This window comes from Muntiacus reevesi, chromosome 4, assembly GCF_963930625.1.
Source record: "Muntiacus reevesi chromosome 4, mMunRee1.1, whole genome shotgun sequence".
Taxonomy (NCBI): Eukaryota; Metazoa; Chordata; class Mammalia; order Artiodactyla; family Cervidae; genus Muntiacus; species Muntiacus reevesi.
The window spans coordinates 106,681,213-106,698,616 of record NC_089252.1 but is presented as its reverse complement, the minus strand read 5'-3'; the positions used below and the strand labels follow the sequence as shown (position 1 = coordinate 106,698,616).

The 17,404-nt window shown below is 59.8% G+C and overlaps 2 protein-coding genes across 2 annotated transcripts; both read right to left on the bottom strand.

Annotated features, from left to right (window-relative positions):
* Positions 1–1,843: 1,843 nt before the first annotated feature.
* Positions 1,844–5,147, bottom strand: TLR9 (toll like receptor 9). The gene has a single exon (XM_065935354.1). The coding sequence runs from the start codon at positions 5,109–5,111 to the stop codon at positions 1,866–1,868; it is 3,246 nt and encodes a 1,081-aa protein (XP_065791426.1). The 5' UTR covers positions 5,112–5,147; the 3' UTR covers positions 1,844–1,865.
* A 3,122-nt stretch (positions 5,148–8,269) lies between these two features.
* On the bottom strand, positions 8,270–17,371 carry TWF2 (twinfilin actin binding protein 2). Its single transcript, XM_065933562.1, has 9 exons — positions 17,219–17,371; positions 13,904–13,981; positions 11,410–11,588; positions 10,946–11,041; positions 10,635–10,739; positions 10,362–10,487; positions 9,535–9,685; positions 9,270–9,391; positions 8,270–8,865 (listed from the first exon to the last, which is right to left on the bottom strand). The coding sequence occupies exons 1-9, from the start codon at positions 17,241–17,243 to the stop codon at positions 8,698–8,700; spliced, it is 1,050 nt and encodes a 349-aa protein (XP_065789634.1). The 5' UTR covers positions 17,244–17,371; the 3' UTR covers positions 8,270–8,697.
* Positions 17,372–17,404: the final 33 nt, after the last annotated feature.

The following is a 17,404-nucleotide window of genomic DNA, read 5'->3' as shown; positions in this document are numbered from 1 at the left end:
GCTCTTCTTCTGAATCCTCAGAGGAACCAGGACTGGGATCCCGCATGAGTGCATGGCCAGGAATGAAGAGGTCCTAGCTAGGGTCTGCCCCAGGGCAGACTCTGTTGGTCAGAGATAGGCAAATTGTGCTTCCCACTTGCCAAATGTGGTGTCCTGGGCAGGGCCCTGACTTCTGCTCCCAGATGTGGCCAGAACAGTCTCAGAGCCACTCAGCAGCCCCCTCTGCCCCACCCACAAGACTCCAGCCTAGGGAAACGACAGTTCTTATTTTATTTTCTCCCCAAGCATGGGTTAAGGAAGTGCATGGAGCCATGCTAGCCTGCTCCTCCAGAAGCTGGACTGGATCAGGGCCCTCATGGGGCTACAGATAGTCAGAGACCCTCCTCTATCTTTCTTTTAGGCAGGCAGATAATAGGGAATGCCAGCCTCCAGCAGGAGCCTCTGTACCCAGGTCAGAAAGGAGAAGGTGGCCTAGACTTCTCTCCCAGCTATAGCCTGGAAGGAGGAAAAGCAGCCTCCTGTCCCTACCAGGGATCCCCACAACCAGGCTGCAAGATTAGCCAAGTCTGCCTGAGCTCCAACCTTCCAGCCCAGAGCACTGAGTTCCTGAGCCCCCAAGCAGACCCAGACTGGGCCCATGGCCAGCTCAGCTGGGTCCTCTCTCCCAGCGCCCCAGATGCCAGCTCCAACCAAGAGCTGCACGTGTCTCCTCTGTTCTTCAAAGGGCAGGTTTACTTGTGGGGATGGGAGACAGCCGGCCTGAGCAAAGCAACTCAAGGACCCTGGGCCTAACAGGACCCATGACTCCTCACGCACTTGTGGAGACACTGAACAGGCTCTCTCCAAACACTGGACATTGAGGTTCCCAGGAGCATCCCAAAGTCTACACTGAAATCTAGCATCAAAACTAGAAACACACACACACACACACACACACACTCCATTGTGGCTGCAACTCCCACCTATGTACAATCAGCTATGAGAGGCAGGAGCAGGAAAGGGAGCCCCCACCTTTGTAGCCAGGTGACGGCTCACCGAGGTGTCCCTTTGATGCAGAACAGAGAGACTCAGCATGCGCTCAAGGTGGAAACAGAAAGGGATGGGCTGTGAGCTCACCTTAGACTCTTCCCTGGCTCTCAGCTCGCTGCTGCCTGGATTCACCCACAGGCCTTCCTCTCCCCAGCCTGGACCAGCCTCCCCGATGCAGCATAAACATGGCCACCAGAAGGCGCAGTCACCCCCTCTGAGCTTGCTGCACATCTTCCCGATCGCTTTAGGAATGAACATTCCCCCTGGTTGCCACCTCTTAGGAATCTGGTGCCAGTCAGAAATGAAGCGGACTTGCAGATTCCCTGCCTGCCCTCGAGGCACCCTAGGCCCTGCTGGTGAGGGAGATAGATCCTGAGGCCAATTACAGAGGAATGCCAAGCTTGAATCGAAAGGGTCAGGAGACCCAGTCTCTTCTCTGGGAAGGACCAAGACCTCACTGTCCGGAAAAGATGCCAGTGAACACAACTGCCCTTAGCAGCTTCCCCCCTAACCCTGCCAGCCTAAGCCCTGTGGGCCCTCCCTTTTCCTCCATGGTAATTACCCCCAATCACCTCTTGCTCCCCCCTTTGTTTTAGGCCTGGTGAATTCTCCCCTTTTTCCTCCCAATAGCACCTCCAGTGAGCTCAGGGTTAGCTGTTGGTCCTCCAGCAGCATTTATTTGTGTGCCTGCTCTATGCCAGGGGGCCAGACAGAGCAGTGGGATTGCAAAGGGAAGCAAGTTGGCTTGCCCAGGCAGAGAGGCAAGACGGGGTGGGGGGGGTGGTGTGCGGGGAGTGGGGGGTGGGGTTAAAGGAGTGCTGGGCAGTCACTCTGTGCTATTCGGCTGTCGTGGGGCCCCGGCAGAAGTTCCGGTTATAGAAGTGGCGGTTGTCCCTGGTCAGGGCCATGCCCAGGTTGGCCCAGAAGCTACCCTGGCCACTGGGCTGATGGGGCCAGAGGAGGACGCTCTGGCGGCAGAGGCGCTGGCGCAGCCGCACGTAGCGGGACCGGTAGGCAGCGGGGCGCAGGATCACCAGCACCACGACGTCCTTGCGGTCCTCCAACAGGCGCTGCTGGGCCAGCAGGAAGCTGGCGCGCAGGAGGCCGCTGACCCGGTCCGTGTGGTCCAACACGAACATGGTCTTGCGACTGCTGTAGACCGAGGCCCACAGGTTCTCGAAGAGCGTCTTGCCGGGGAGCCAGTCTCTCTCCTCCAGGCAGAGGCGGAGCGCCCGGCGCCCGCGGCGCTCCTCCAGCTGCACGCGGAGCTCGTTGTACACCCAGTCGGCCACTGCGCTCTGCACCTTGTCGAAGACCACGAAGGCATCGTAGAGCAGGGTGTCCTCACCCCGCCGCTGCCCCCGTCGGGGCAGACGGGCCAGACACAGGTGGAAGCAGTACCAGAGGTCCCAGCCACAGAGGTGGTGCAGCATGGGCACTGCCAGGCCCAGCGCCACCATTAGCAGCGAGAGGCCAAAGCAGTCCAGAGAGAGGGTCTCGTCTAGGCAGAGGCGCAGGTCCTGTGCGAAGATGCTGCGGCCCTGGAGCTGGCCTGGACTGCCACACGTGACGCGTCTGGACAGCCCGGGCACAGCTGCCTGCATCTCCAGCAGGAAGTCCACGAAGGCTGCCCCGCAGGCGCAGTGCAGCGGGTTGGCGCTCACGTCTAGGATTTTCAGGGTCTCTGCTAAGGAGCCGAACCAGGACGGCTCCACCGTCTTCAGGGCGTTGGCGCTGAGGTTAAGCTCTTTCAGCCCCGTGGCGAGGACGAAGAAGCCAGGGGTCACAAAGCCGATACTGTTGCTGCTCACGTCCAGCTTCTGGAGCCAGGTGCTAGGCGGCAGGCTGCCGTTGCTCAGGGCCTTTAGCTGGTTTCCCGCCAGATCCAGGGCTTCCAGCTGGGGCAGGAGGGTCAGGCTGCTCCAGTTGAAGAAGGCCAGGTTATTGTCCCGGAGACGCAGCTGCCGCAGGCTCTTGGGCAGGTTGTCCAGGTGACGAGGCAGGAGGGTGTGCAGATGGTTCTCGGATAGGTCCAGCCTGACCAGGTTCCTCAAGTCTTTGAAGAAGCAGAGATAGAGGTCTCCCTCGGCCCACATCTGGCTCAGGGAGTTGCCGCTAAAGTCAAGGGCGCGCAGCGAGGCGCTGCTGAGCTTCTGTGACACGCGGCTGTGGATGCCGTTGTGCGCAAGGCTGAGGTAGCGCAGGGAGGGCAGCTGGGCCACGAAGCTGAGGTTGTGGCCCACACCCTGCATGCTGAAGGGCTGGCTGTTGTAGCTGAGGTCCAGTGCCTCCAGCTGCGGCAGCTCTGTGAACGAGCGCCCGTGGTACAGGTCCAGCTTGTTGTGGGACAGGTCGAGCACTCGCAGGCTGGTCAGCGGCACGAACTGGGAGCCGTTAACCGCCTGCGAGATGCTGTTGTGGCTCAGGCGCAGGCACTGGAGGCGGGAGAGGTGGGTAAACATCTCCTGCTGGATCGTCACCAGGTTGTTCCGTGACAGGTCCAAGGTGAAGTTGAGGTTGCAGCTTGGCATGAAGTCCTTTGAGCTGACGGTGTCCAGCGGGCCTGGAGCGAGGCCCCTGGGCGACTGCCTGACCTCCACCCTGCTGTCCATCTCCCCCAGGGCGGCCGCCGGTGTCGCGGCCCCGCTGATGCGGTTGTCCGAAAGGTCCACGAAGAGCAGGCTCGGGAAGGCCCCAAAGATGCTGAGCTGGGCCTGGTTGATGAAGTTCAGCTGCAGACGCAGACTCTGGAGCTTGCGCAGGTGGGTCAGCGGCTGGAGCGTGGCCTCGGTGAGGGAGCGGAAGAAGATGCCGTGCATGTCCAGCTTCTCCAGGGACACTAGGCCCCCAAAGGAGGGCGCCAGGTGCAGGTGGGCGAAGGACACCTTCTTGTGGTAATTGAAGGACAGGTTGAGTTTGCGCAGCTGGGGCAGTTTCCAGAAGATGGTGGTCCTGGTGATGTAGTCATAGAGGAAGTTCTCACTCAGGTCGAGCACTTGGAGCCTTTCCAGGCCACGGAACCAATCTTTCTCTAGTTTGTAGAGAGAACTGTCCTTCAACACCAGGCCTTCGAGGCGGCTTAGGTGACTGAAGGTGTCGGGGTGCAGCTTGGGGAATTTCTTTGGGCACTCCCTGCAGGGGTTGCGGGCGTGGTCGCAGCGGCGGCAGTTCCCGCCCACGTCAAGCACACGCAGGGCGGTCAGATTGGCCAGGTCCTCGGGTGCCAGGGTGATAATGTGGTTGTAGGACAGTAGCAGGGTGTCCAGGCTGGGGGGCAGGCGGCGGGGCACCTCTGTGAGGTTGTTGTACTTGAGCGACAGGTGCGTGAGGTTGCCCAGGCCGAGGAGGGCGCCCGGGGCCACCTCCAGGGCCCGCTGGCAGGGGTTCTTGTAGTAGCAGTTGCCGTCCATGTACAGAAAGCGCAAGGCCTGCAGGCCGACCAAGTGGGTGGAGTCTAGCACCAGGATGCTGGTGTGGCTCAGCGACAGGGACACGAGGGAACTGGGCAGGGCGGGCACGGTCGTGATGCCGTTGTAGCTCAGGTTCAGCTCCTCCAGGGTGGGCACAGCCAGGAAGGTGTTGGGCTCGATGGTCATGCGGCAGGGGAAGTGCATGGGGCTGAGGCTGGCCGGCGGGCAGTTCCACTTGAGGTTGAGGACCCGCAGGTTGGACAGGTGGATGAAGTCGGAGTCATGCAAGTGGTGGATGCGGTTGGAGACTAAGGAGAGGCTGGTGACGTTGGCCCGGGGGGCTCCAGCCGAGAAGTGCGGCACAGACTTCAGGAACAGCCAGTTGCAGTTCACCTGACCACGGGGCTGGAGCTCACAGGGCAGGAAGGCAGGCAGGGTGCCCTGAGCCAGGGCCGCTGCCAGTGCCGCCGCCTGCACCAGGAGAGAAAGGGGGTGCGGGGCACAGTAGGGGCCCTGCAAGGTGGGCGCCGGGTGAGGATACGGCCCCAGCTCCACCTCCTCTGCCCCATCTCTCTGGGGGTTTCCCAGAAGAGCTCCCACCTCCGTCTCTCCCAGCCCTCCAGGGAGGTTCCTGTTTCTCTCTCCAGTGTCCATCACATCTCCAAGGCCCATGGGGAACTTGAACTCAGATCTGAGACCCACCCTTTGACTCAGAGAAAGGAATCAGAGCTCATCCTGAGACCTGCAATCTAGACTCATGATGGAGCCTTCACTCAAAACCAAAGCCTAGCTGGACAGGAGAGCCAGGTTGGTGGTCAACAGCTCCCTCCAGGCTCACCCTTGTTTCCCCCTTCCATTCCTCAGAGATCATTTCTCTTTCCTCCCAAGCAAAGAGGCATCCTCCCTTCCCTCCAGCACCCCTGAAAACCTCCCTCTGCTTTCTGTCAGGCTCCCCCCAACCACTCCTGCTCCATTTGGGCAATAGGTGGGAATGAGGGTCTCCTGCTGGGGTTCAGGCTGGCCAAGGCCCTGGGCAGTTGGATGGCCAAGGCCCTGGGCAGCTGGATGGCCACTGCCCAGCTCTTTCATGTTCTTCCCACCTTACCTAGCCCAGGCACTCAAACTGCTGTGGGTCAGAACAAATTGGAGGGAAGGTTGGGCAGCAAAAGGCAGACAGGACACAGCCCTAGCGTCCCCCTGGCTTGCAGCCCAGCACCACCACCACCAGTGAGCCCAGCACCACCAGTGAGCCCAGTACCACCGCTAAGAGCAGCCCTTAGCCCCAGCCTCCTCACCCAAGCTGTGAGTTTGAGTCTCATGGCTCATGACTTCAAGGTTCAGTACGTTTCCCAAGCCACCTGGGTGACTATCCCTTTCACCCACCCTTATCTGTAGCTCCCAAGCCCGTGTTTCTCCCCATCAATTCCTCCCCACCTCGTCCCCTTCCCCGGGGGCCGAGGGCTGCTGTCCTACCATGACAGGGGATGTGGCTTCTCCAGAGGGTCTGGCAGGCAGGTTGGGTGGCAGCTGCAGGGAAGGATGCTTGGCGCCCACTTCCCGTGCCGACGGCTCAGAGAACAGAGGAAGTGAGAATTTTGAAATAACCTAGTAGCCCCCTTCCTCCCTACACTCATGGCAGGGGTGGGGTGTAGGGGATGCAATGAGTCAGAGAGGCCATTTGCATAGTCAGGTGGCAGATTGCTCCATCACCCCTTCCTCTTTCTACTCCCCGCCCCCCACCCCGGTCTGTCCAAACCATCTGTCACATCCCACGTGGGCCTCACACCTGTCCTCTGGGAAGTCTGGGGAGAAGTGAAGGCCTAGAGCTCAGTCTAAGGTTGGCAAGAGATTGGAATTAGGAGCAGTGTCAGACCTGGTGGGGTATGCCCCAGCCTTCTCAGCCCCTGCCCCCCCCAACCCAGGCAGCAGCCTCAGGCCGGCAGCTCCGGCACTGACCTTTCCTGCCCCGAGGTACCAGTCCTAGACTGTGTCATGCCGGGCCTGGCGTATGGGGCAGGAGGCAGCATTGGCCTTGCCCAGGGTCATCTGCCCCTGCCACAGCTGCTGCTTCCTCCAGGAGCAGGCCCTCCTCTGCATTCCCAGAACACCATCGGGGCACAAATCCCACCGCTGGACCAGCTGAGATGTCCTGGCTCATCCTCTCCTGAGGCTCCTCCCACAATCCCTCTGACCCAGGTGATTGCAACAGATCACTCAGGTCCAAACCTGCAGGATGACCCGGGACCCTCAGCAAGTCCTGCTGGCTCCATGTTCAGAATCTGCCCATATTCCACCCCTGCCCCCACCTTCACATCCACCAGCCTGGTCTGAGCTGCCATCTTCTCTTGGCTAGACCAGAGAAGTTGTCACCTCCTCAGGATTGTCCTGCTTCTGCTTTCAAGCTCCACAGTTTTTTCTTATTAGGCCCCTAAGTCACATTATGTTCCTCCTCTGCTCAGACCCCTCCATGGCCCTTTCTAGGGTCAGAGCCACAGTCCACACAATAGCCAGCAGGGTCCTATGGTATCTGCCTGCTCCGTACTCCCTGCCCAGTCTCCAGCCACTGGCCTCCTGGCTGTGGCTTGAACACATGCAATTCTCCTACCCCAGGGCCTTTGAACGTATTGTTCCCTGTGTCTTGAAGCTTTTTCCAGATACTCACATGGCCCCCTCCCTCACCAACCTTACATTTCTAGTCACACATTACCCTCTCAATGAAACCTTCTCTGATCTTCTTATAAACCCCCTACCCCAGATGGAGTACTCCTGAGCTCTTTTACCTAATTTGTTAACATTTTTGTTTTGTTTGCATATAAGAGTTTATTTGAAGTGTTAGAAATTGCAATTCTGGAGACACAGATTTGGGTAAAATGAAAGAGTGTTTCAGGGAAGAGAAAGAGTTCAGGGGATCATAAAGGTAAAAGCCATAAGGCTGTTAAAGTTGTCTGTAGGTACTCAATACTTGCTGAATTCATGGGTCTCCACAGTCAGCTCTGGGCAGGCACAGTGTTTCTGAGTGATGGCTAAGTGAATGAGGGAATGAATGAACAAACAAATAGGGTTTCTGGCGGGATGGGGCAGGGCTGGACATCCGCTACCCCTGCTTCTCTCTGCCCTCCTCTGGGTGGGTGTCATGGCAGGCAGGCTCCAAGCTGCCAGGCACCCAGGTGGTGCACAGGCCCGGGGGGGTTGACAGCGTGGGAACAATGGCGTTGTCTTCCTGCCCACTTGAGAACCAGCCTTTGGGGTGGGACCAATCAGGCTGCCTTCTATGGGTCCTGGCTTGGCTTCCAGCTCTACTCCCTACAATTCTGCGCGCTTCAGTAGAGGCAGAGAAAGGCCCCAGGGATGGAACACTGCCCTGAGTCCCAGCCCAAGAGGCACTTTCCAGAAAAAGGACAGAGCCCATCCAGCAGGTGAATCCATCATCGGTCCCATCTGTCCCCACCCCCGCACTCTTCCCATCTGGGATGGCAGGGGTCTTTTACACACTTCTCAGAGGCAGAGAATGAAGTTCTGGCTGCTGCTGAATCCCAAGCCCAAGGGAGATTCCCCCTGAGTCCCTGGGACCTGAAACCTAGGCCCTTTGGGACAAGAGAGGTACCCAAGGTACTCAAGAGGGGGCCAATGAGCTGACAGCGAAGCCTGCACATGCACACACGGACACAGCTCTTCCACATACTTGCAGCCAGGCAGGCTGGGGCTCCACCCAGCAGGCCCACAGGCCCCTTCTGTGTTGTGTGTGTGTGGGGGGTGGAGCAGGCAGGTATATGCCCAGGGCCTCCCCATACCCGGGGCCAGAGGTGGTCCCTCAGGGCCAAACTCAGCTGTTGATTTAAAAATATTTTATTCTTTAAAAAATACAGCATTCAACCATCTCGTCCTGCGGTGACCCCCTGCCCCAGCCCCGAATGACCTCACCCCTTGTGGCCAAAGGGTTCTGGGCCATGCTGGGGCCCTAGTCTTAGTTCCCCTGGGGGCTTGGTTCACAGCAGGCCCCACAGCCAGCCTCTTGAACCAGCCGAGCAGGGTCCCCAGATACCCTGGGCACAGGGGTGAGAGGCAGGGACAGCAGTGGGGGAGGGTCACAAAATGCCAGCCCAGTGGCCCTCGGAAGCTGCAAGGATGTTCAGTTACCAGCCCTCCTACCCACGGGAGGCAACCCCCACCCCAGAGCCAGGCTGCAAGGAGGGAGGTGGCCGTGGGGGTGGGGGAAGCCCTACAGTTTCACACGCCAGCAGGGCTCAGGTCCCGCCACCTAGCTGTCGTCCCCATTCTCGCCCGGGCCACGGATGAGGCGCTTGTGACCCCGCTTGCCCTCGGGGCCCCTAGGCTTGGCGAAGGCCCGCTTGGCGAGGTGCTGCTTGGGGTGCACCTCGTCGTAGAGGAAGTCAGCCGTCAGCTCCGCCCCATCACCAATCTCGATCTGTGCGGGGCAAGGCACAGGTGGTCACTCCGAGGGTGCCGGGCCCTGACACACACCACCCTCGGTCTCCCCCACTTCCAGGGCATCCCATGGATCTCTTGCACTCCAACCCTGGGGTCTCCTCCCAGATGCCCACATGAAATGCCACCCCCAGGAGCACAGAGCTGGGGGTCTGCTGGTGGGAGACCTTGTCACCTCCCACCTGCCTTCCATACTCAGGGAAAGGAGAGACACGGATGTCACAGTTGGGGCTTGTCCAGGCCACCAGCGACACACACGACCCCTTGGGCCTCAGTCTCCCCCTCCATCCAACAGGACAATGATGCCCCCTGCTCTGCCATTGTCTCAGGACCCTGACGGCCCATGTAGGGGGTAGTGACAGGGCCCAAGGGAACAGCACCCACCTTCTTGGCGATCTCGAGCTGGAAGTCCTGCTCCACGGAGTCGAGGAGGCGGCTCTTGCAGCTGGAGTAGAGCATGCGCTCCTTGATGCTGCACTTGTAGCCGGGCATGGAGTAGATGAACACTGCGGGGTACGCGGAGGTGAGCTGAGGCGGGCCTGGCACTCCTGCCGCCCCCACAGCCCCTGCAGGCTGCCCGCCCAGTCGTGGGCCAGTGTGGCTCCTGCCCAGCCACTTGAGCAGTGGGAGCCCCGCCATGGCCACTCACCCACAGACTCCAGGGGGTCACCCTCGTGGGTGTGCTTGTAGAGGAAAAAGTGGTAGCGGGCGGCATCTCGGGGCACTCGGGATGGCAGCTGGGCCACGTCCGTCGGCTCCGTGTGCACCAGCTCGATGGTCTCCCGCTCCAGGTCCAGCTTCTGCCAAGGGGTAAGGGGAGATGTGAGGGCACTGTGCGGGTGAGGGCCCAGCCCCACCCTCCCCAACAAGAATTCCCTGAGGTGGGAAGCCGCTGTCAGCTCCTCTCCCAGGGCTCCCCACCCCCACTCCGTCATACAGGTCCCTCTGAAGAGGCCACTCCTGATCCCAGGCCTAACTCTGCCCCTTTGAACACTCTGCTAGAGAAGGAAGTCGCACCACGGATGATGGACAGGTCAGGGGCAAAGGCCTTGACCTCAGGGAGGCAGCATCCTTGGGCCAGCCCATCCTCATGGTTGGAAGAGCCACTCTGTTTGAAATGGGGAAGGCTGGACCACTGAGGCACTGGCTGGGGAAAGAGGGGTGATCAGGGGGCTGCAGAGGGAGTCTGGGACAGGAGGGGGTTCAGGGCTGAGGGGTGAACCAAGGGTGACGTGTGCACACTGGGTGGAATGAGGGAGAGTGTGTCAGGCGTCCCTGCGGGTGAGTGGGGCCTGGGCTGGGCAGGGAACAGGCTGCAGCCACTGTACACCGTGACTGTAGGAAACAGGTAGGCATGGGGACAGCCTGTTCCCATGGGTACAAGGGTGAGTTGAAGTGAGCTCATGCGTGGGAGCAGGAGCAGGTGGGGTACAGTGTACCCCAAGTGTGAGCCTGGGGCAGGGAACTGGCACCCACCAGCTGAATGTAGTTGATCATCTTCTGTCTGAGCTGCTGAAGCGCCCGTTGGGCCTGCGGCTGCAGAGGAAAGGCCAGGCCCTGCAAGGTCTGGTGTTTGCTCTCCACGCTGATCTCTGTCTTCACCTGGGGACAGGTGAACAGTGAGCGAGGCCCTCGCCTGCCCAAACCAGGGGGTAGCCCACTTGGGGAGTACAGGCTCAGCCAGTGGGGACTGACTTGACCTGGAAGCCTTGGGCCAGGACTTCTGCCCGCCCTGTCCAGTGCGCCCACCTCGTTAATACGGATCTGCTGGAGTTCTCTTTCAGCCGAGGTCAGCGGGGCAGGGGCCGCACAGGATGACAGGTGCTTCTGGTACCCGGCAAAGGAGAGATCGTCCTGGCCAGTGGATGCAGAGGCATAAATGAGCACCTTAGGGTGGGCTGACAGAAGCCCACTGAGCACCCCAGCTTGCAGACCGAGGACTCTCCCAGCCCTCCCTACTCATCCCCTGGCACCCACTTGCTCTGTAACCCTGCATAACACCCCACCTTCTGTGGGCCCATGACCCTGGTCTGGGGTGATGGGGTGGGGGCTGCAGCTACCTTCACAGTCCCAAACAGCTCATCCTTGATGTGGCCGCCTCCAAACTCCTTCTTCACTGTGGCCCGTGTGGCTGCATACAGCATCTTCAGCCGCACCTGAAGGGCAGGGGCCAAGCCATGAGCCCTCTCTCCAGGCAGGGCTGCCTGTCCAGGAGCAGGCAGGAGCCTCTGGGTGGGGACCAGGGCCCCTCATTGTGCCCACGCACCCAGCAGAGGGCGTAGCATGAAGGTAAGGCTGTAGTAGGGTAGTCCAGACAGCAGAGGGAGCCCTCACCCAGGACAACCTTTGCCTCTCAGAGACCCAGGTTCCAAGTGCAGGATCTTGTCCCTCACTCATACTCCCTAGAGCAGGATCTGACGTCTCCCCCTTGAGACTCCCCAGGGCAACACCATGTTATCTCGATCGGACCCAGCTTCCCCCCTTCCTGTGATCCCGAGGCTGGGCAGGGGTTCCAAGGACTCACGGGGGAATTATCAGGTGACCAGGCGAGGAAGAGCCACTCGAAGCCTTGGGCATTCTGCGAGTCCAAGCGGTAGAGCAGGTAGCAAGGCTGCTGGGCATCCAGCAGTGGCAGCACGGCCCCGTCATAGTCCTGGTCCCAGCGGCCCACCAGCTCCCGAAAGGCGCCCAGCACAAGCTGTTCTGGGGGCAGAGGCCAGGTGAGCCAAGGAGAAGCCATGCCCCACAGCCACCTCCCACTGTGGGCCTCAGGCCCTGGAGGTGACTCAGACCCACTGACCACCCTCCCTGCCTTCCCCGAAGCCTGTCTGGGACTCAGTGTGTGAGTGAATGAATGAATGAGGGCACAGAGCTGCCAGCCCGAGGCTGCTCCTTCTACACACACACACACACACACACACACACACACACACACGCACGCACGTACGTGTGGCCTTAAGAACATGCCAACAGATGACCCAACACAGACAACCGCACCAAGACACGCAGCCGTGTACCCACAAGCCACCAACAACGCGGCCCCTCACAGATACCCACACCCCTCACCCCCCTGGAATATACTCAGTGGACGGCCCTACTGTGCCATCTCTGGCCCCCTCCTCCCTCAGCCTGGGGCTCCAGCAGACCTCCGGGCACACCCTTCTCAGAATGAACATGCTGCCGGAAGTACCGTCACAGCCTCAGGTTGCAGGGATCTGCAGGCAAAAAGGCTTGCGGGAAAGAGGTAGACAAGAGCTCCCACCAGGTACTGCAGAAACAGGTACCCTGCTGCCCTCACCAGCGGTAGTCTCCTTCCCCAAAAGTAACCAATCAAAAGCAGCCAACCTCTTAATACCTAGGGCTGACCAGTCCTGCCACCTTCCTGGCTGGCGCAGAGTGGCTGAATGGACCACACACTCGACTCACCAACCTGCACCAGGGGTCTCAGTGTGGCACCAAATACCAGCCCATGTGTGCACAGGCCCAGGCTGAAGGAAGAACTGGGGTAAGTGGACAACCACCACCTAGCCAGAGGATACTGGCAACTGAGCACCAAGCCCTCCTGATGGAGGCAAAGGGCTCGCTATCCGGCTGGCTACAAGCCGGGCCTGCCAGCCCATCCACCTCCCTCTGGCCTTGGCCTCCTCACTTATCCTCCCAGAACTCAGATAGATCAAGGCTGAAAACCAGCAGTCACGGGCTGACCAAGGCCGGGGAAAGTGGGGGGGCGGGCAGCGGCTGGGCAACAGCACTGCCAAAATTGTTTAATTTGTTGCCAACATTTTTCAAACGGGAAAGTCTGATGTAACAAGTGGAATTCCTGGCTTTTCTAGAAAAATCAGGAAGATCAAGCCACACTCAGCTAGGCTGCCGGTCAGGAGGCCTGGACCCTCTGGGGTTCCCAGGTGCCCAAGAGCAGAATGCAGATAAGGGCCCACCAGGAGACTCCTCCTGCTCAACATCTCAGGGATATTCTATCTGGGAGGTGACAGGGAAGGCTGAGGTCTGGGCCATGAGTTCATCTCTTTGGAGGGGTGCAGGGGGCTGACCTACCCCAATATCCCCGACCCGGCCTCTGAGGGCATCTGAATTTGGGGACCCTGGACATCGTCCAGCAGAGCTCTAGCTCTAAAGCCTGGGTGAATTCTCGGTCTGGGCAGACCCAGCTTTGACCCAATTCAGCATGTGAAAAGTCAGCTGGGCACCAAGCCCATTCAGGAGGCACCCAGAAGGGCCCACTACTGCATGGCTACAGAAGGGCTGGAGGGATTTGTGGGGGCCTGGCCCATTCCCAGTTCTGCAGTCTGAACCCCTCACCTCCAGGGACAGTCCTGTATCCCAGGACTTCTCTACCCAGAGCTCCCCAAGCCTCAGTCTAATCCTCTGCCTCCCCAAATGCCCTCCCCACTTTAGGCCTCAGCTCAAGCTCACTCACACCCCAAGCCCTATACTTCTAGCATCACCCCTTATGGGAGCCTCAGGTGCCCCTGGGTTCAAGTCATGGCCCAGTCAAACCTGGAATTCCTTGGTCCTGCTCTCAAAGAGACTGACACAAGAACCTTCTCCCCACAGCAAGGGCACTGCCCCTGGGTAGGGCCGTGGCTTCTCCTTAGGAATCTTCCCCAGCCAGTGGCCAAGTGAGGCCAGGCCTGTCGACCACCCAGGGAGGTGAATGGCACTAGACACCGAGGGCAGTGCCTGGCCTTACCCTTCCCCTGCGACCCTGCCCTGCCATGCCCTGCCCAGCCCAGCCCCCTGACTAGGCCAGCAGACGACTCCAGAGCCTCTGGAAAGGCTCGGCAGGACCCTTGGGCAGGGCTCTCTCTGCTATGTCCCCAGCTCCTGTGTGACAGGCATAAGGACCATGCCCACCTCTGGGGCTGTCCTACAAGGCACCTCTCATTTCCAGATGGGAGACTGAGGTCCTTAGGGGGCTGAAGGCCAACGTTTTCCCACCTCCCAGAGATGCAGTAGGGTCCAGCTGCCAGCCTGTCCCCTCACCCACAGGAAGCACTCACCGTCCTCAATGACAACTTTGATGAGTCGCACAGAGCCAGCCCGCGCCTTGGCAAAGAACTCCTGCAGCTCTTCGGTGGCTACAAGAACAAGAAACATGGTGGGGGCTGAGCAGGCACGGGGAACAGTGTGGGCAGGGACACGCTCGGGGCTTGCTCTGTCCTGGGGGTCTGGTGGCGGAGCTGGGAGCCAGATTAAATACGGCCTCCCATGTGACTGGGAACCTGAGACGGCCGCTGAACGCAAGCTCCCAAATTTAGCCAGCAGAGGTGGCAGGCAGGCAGCCTGCTGGCTGAGACGGCTCTGTTGACAGGGCACATGGAGATGAGACAGCCCACCCAGGAATGGGATAGGCCAAGCCAGCCAGAATGAACAGCTCCCACCTGTTCCCTGCACCCCCAAGAAGGCCCAGCACAGGGCTAGCCTGGAACACCCCCAGCATCCTCATATCCACAGACAAAATTACAGGAGCCCCCAACATGCATTGACCAGTCTATTCACACACACACACACACACACACACACACACACGGATACAGTCCCCAGGTTGCTAATAAATTCAGACACAGGCAAATGCAGAGCATGGCTAACATATGTGTGCAGGCAAGTGGCTGTACACAGAAACACAAAGGTACACCCTGCTGCGCACATACACACACACACACACACACGCCCAGCCCCATTCCCCTAGCCAGGCTGCCTAACCCTGGGAGGCCCTGAAGAGCCAGGCCAGCCCCAGCTCAATCCTGCCAGGGGGCGATAAACCTCCACCCCAAGGCAACCAGGAAGAGGAGTGACTCTCAGGGACTCTCCAAAACAGACCCTGACTGTGGTCTCTGAGCCACAGAGCCAAAAGGTGACAGCCAATGACCAGGAACACAGCTGCAGAGGAGAGGATCATGGTCAGAGCTGGGGAAATGTGGAAGTCACAGATCCACTGGTGGTTCAGACAGGGAAGCCAAGGTCCAGGTTGGGAAGGATCTACTTGGGGCTCCAGAGGGGGCTGCACAGGGCCAGGCCAGCATGACCTTGGGGCTGCCCAGGGGTCAGGAGAATTGTGTAGGAACACAGCTGGAGGGGTGAGGTCAGAGAATATTTATAGGGCCCAGACTGGCAGCTCGAGGGTGGGTGCGGGGGGGCCTTTAGGAAAACAAACTCTGGTCATGTCCTCAGGTGCCCGTCACATAGGGTGACCGTGAGCATGATTCATAGGGCGGTGCTGTGTACCACCCTCCAAGGCCACGGGGTGGGCAGAAGGCAGCTAAGCCAGGCAGGCCCTTGGGGTTGACAGCGGCATGGTCTGGAGACATAGCCCCACTGAGCCAGGGTAGATCTCAGTGGACCCCAGGCCTGAGGTTCCACCAGATGTGTATGACCTCTGACCTCACTGAACCTCAAACTCCTCTGTAACATAGAGGTAATACCTCCTACAGCATTAGAGCCTGTCCTAATAACAATTATTCATTTTTATTAGTGCAATGACAGCAGGGCAGGCTATTACCTGCTCAGACCTCCCCCAAGGGAGAGGCTGACACACCCCTTCTAGTGTTACCAGGACAAAGTGACACCCCAGTAGCGGAAGACACATCGCCCTCCATGTCTCCTCAGCCACCATCAATAATCCAGAGGCCAGGCCTGGGACACCTGAGCCTCTATCATCAAAGATTCATGCCCCCGACCTGCACCCCTGCTGCCTTGCCTCCCACCCTCTCCCAGTCAGCCTCAGGTTACAGCCCTCTCCTGCCCTGCTGTGAGGCAGTAGATCGGGACTGGTACCCAGGCATCTAGGGTGATCTCTCCTGCCACCTCCCCAGGCCAGAAATGGGGAGGGGTGGGCTGCTCCCAGGCTGAAGGAGGGCTGCCGGATTTCCCTAGGCAGGCTCGATCTCAGTATAAGGGAAATGAGGGAGTGCTGGAGGGCCCAGGCCACCGGACCAGTCAGCCCAGCATGGGGCGGTGGAGCCCTAACCTCTAATCCCCTCCCAGTTGGAGGCAGCAGCAATGATCAGACAAAGGGGAAGGAAGGGGCAGGTCTGGGGAGGGGTTGTTCCCTTCCGTGGGGCTGAGTCATGAAGCCACCCCTCCAGCTCTTCTTGGAGAACCCTGGCCCAGACCCAGGCTCCTGCTTTTTCTGGTCCAATGGGGTGTGGCCAGGGAAACCCTGTCAGGGCAGGCCACCAAGTGGCCACAACCGCAAGCAGGGATCCAGGTGGTCAGGCTGGTCGATGGTGATGGCCCCGGGCAGGGCATCCTGGTGTGGTGAGAGGAATGGCTGAGGGCCAAACCACCGGGCTATCGGGGCAAGCGGCCTGGGCCTTCCCCACAGGCCAGGCAGCCCTCCCAGGCCAGGGGACACAGGGGGACACTGAGGTCCAGATAGGGTCAGGACTCCTGACTCCTGGCCGCTGCTTCTTCCCTGTCCTGCGGAAGGAGGAATCGGACCCTTGCGGGAGGAGGAGGATGCTCTGGCCTCTGGGGTGGGGGACCTGGCCTCGAATCTCTAGGTCAGAACCTTCTCCCTTGCCTCCAGCCTGGAACTCGGACCTTCCAACCCTGACTAGGGCAGACTCAGGAGATCAGAGTGGAAAATGGCAGGGAGATCAGAGGTCAAGGTCAGACTGGTGATTCTCCACGTCCCCACTTAGAAAACACCTGTCCCAAGTTTTTCCCAGCCTAGTTTGTGAGGGTCTTGGGAGGAGCCAAAAGGTCAGGACACCCTCCTCACACAGACACAGCCAATAGGAGCCATACTGTGCATCCATTGAATCGAATGAACACTGAAAGGCACCCAGATTGTGCACATGCACACAGACACCCCCAGACATGTGCACACAGTCACGAAACACTGATCATGATGATTCCATCATCATCTGAAGATGCTTCCAGCTGACCGTGTCCAATCAGCCATGAGTGCGTGTGCACTCGATGTACACAGTCAGATCCAGATGTGCACACATAGGGCTGTACCCACAAGACAAGTGCACATGCGTGCACACTCCTTCAGATGTGAACATCCGGGTACACCCACCCCTGCGTGCTAATAGATGGGCACACACAGGCACATCCACCCCCAGATGGGAACACAGACGCTCCCACCCCAGCTGCGTGCCCTACATGTACACCCACCCTCAACTATGCACAGTAAGTCCACATCCCACCAAGAAATGACCACCCTAGGCGACCCGCGGCTGCAAAAGAGAACAGGAAGCTTCCCCAGGCTGGTGCCGGGAGAAGAAAGAGGGGCCCGACAGCCAGGGAGGGGCCACAGCCGCGAGCAGAGACCCTCAGCCCCCAGTCCGTTCGCCATCCGTCCTCACCGTGGATGCCGGTCTGATGCGCCATGACTCCGTGACCCGCTCCGCCCGCGCCCTCGGAGCCTCGGCTTGGCCCCGGCCCGGCTTGGCTCGCTTGCACTCGAAGCAGAGGAAGGAGGAGGATGTAGTGGCGGCCGCCCAGACTCGCGCAGCTTCCCGGGCGGTGCCGCAGGACCCGCCCCCAGAGCG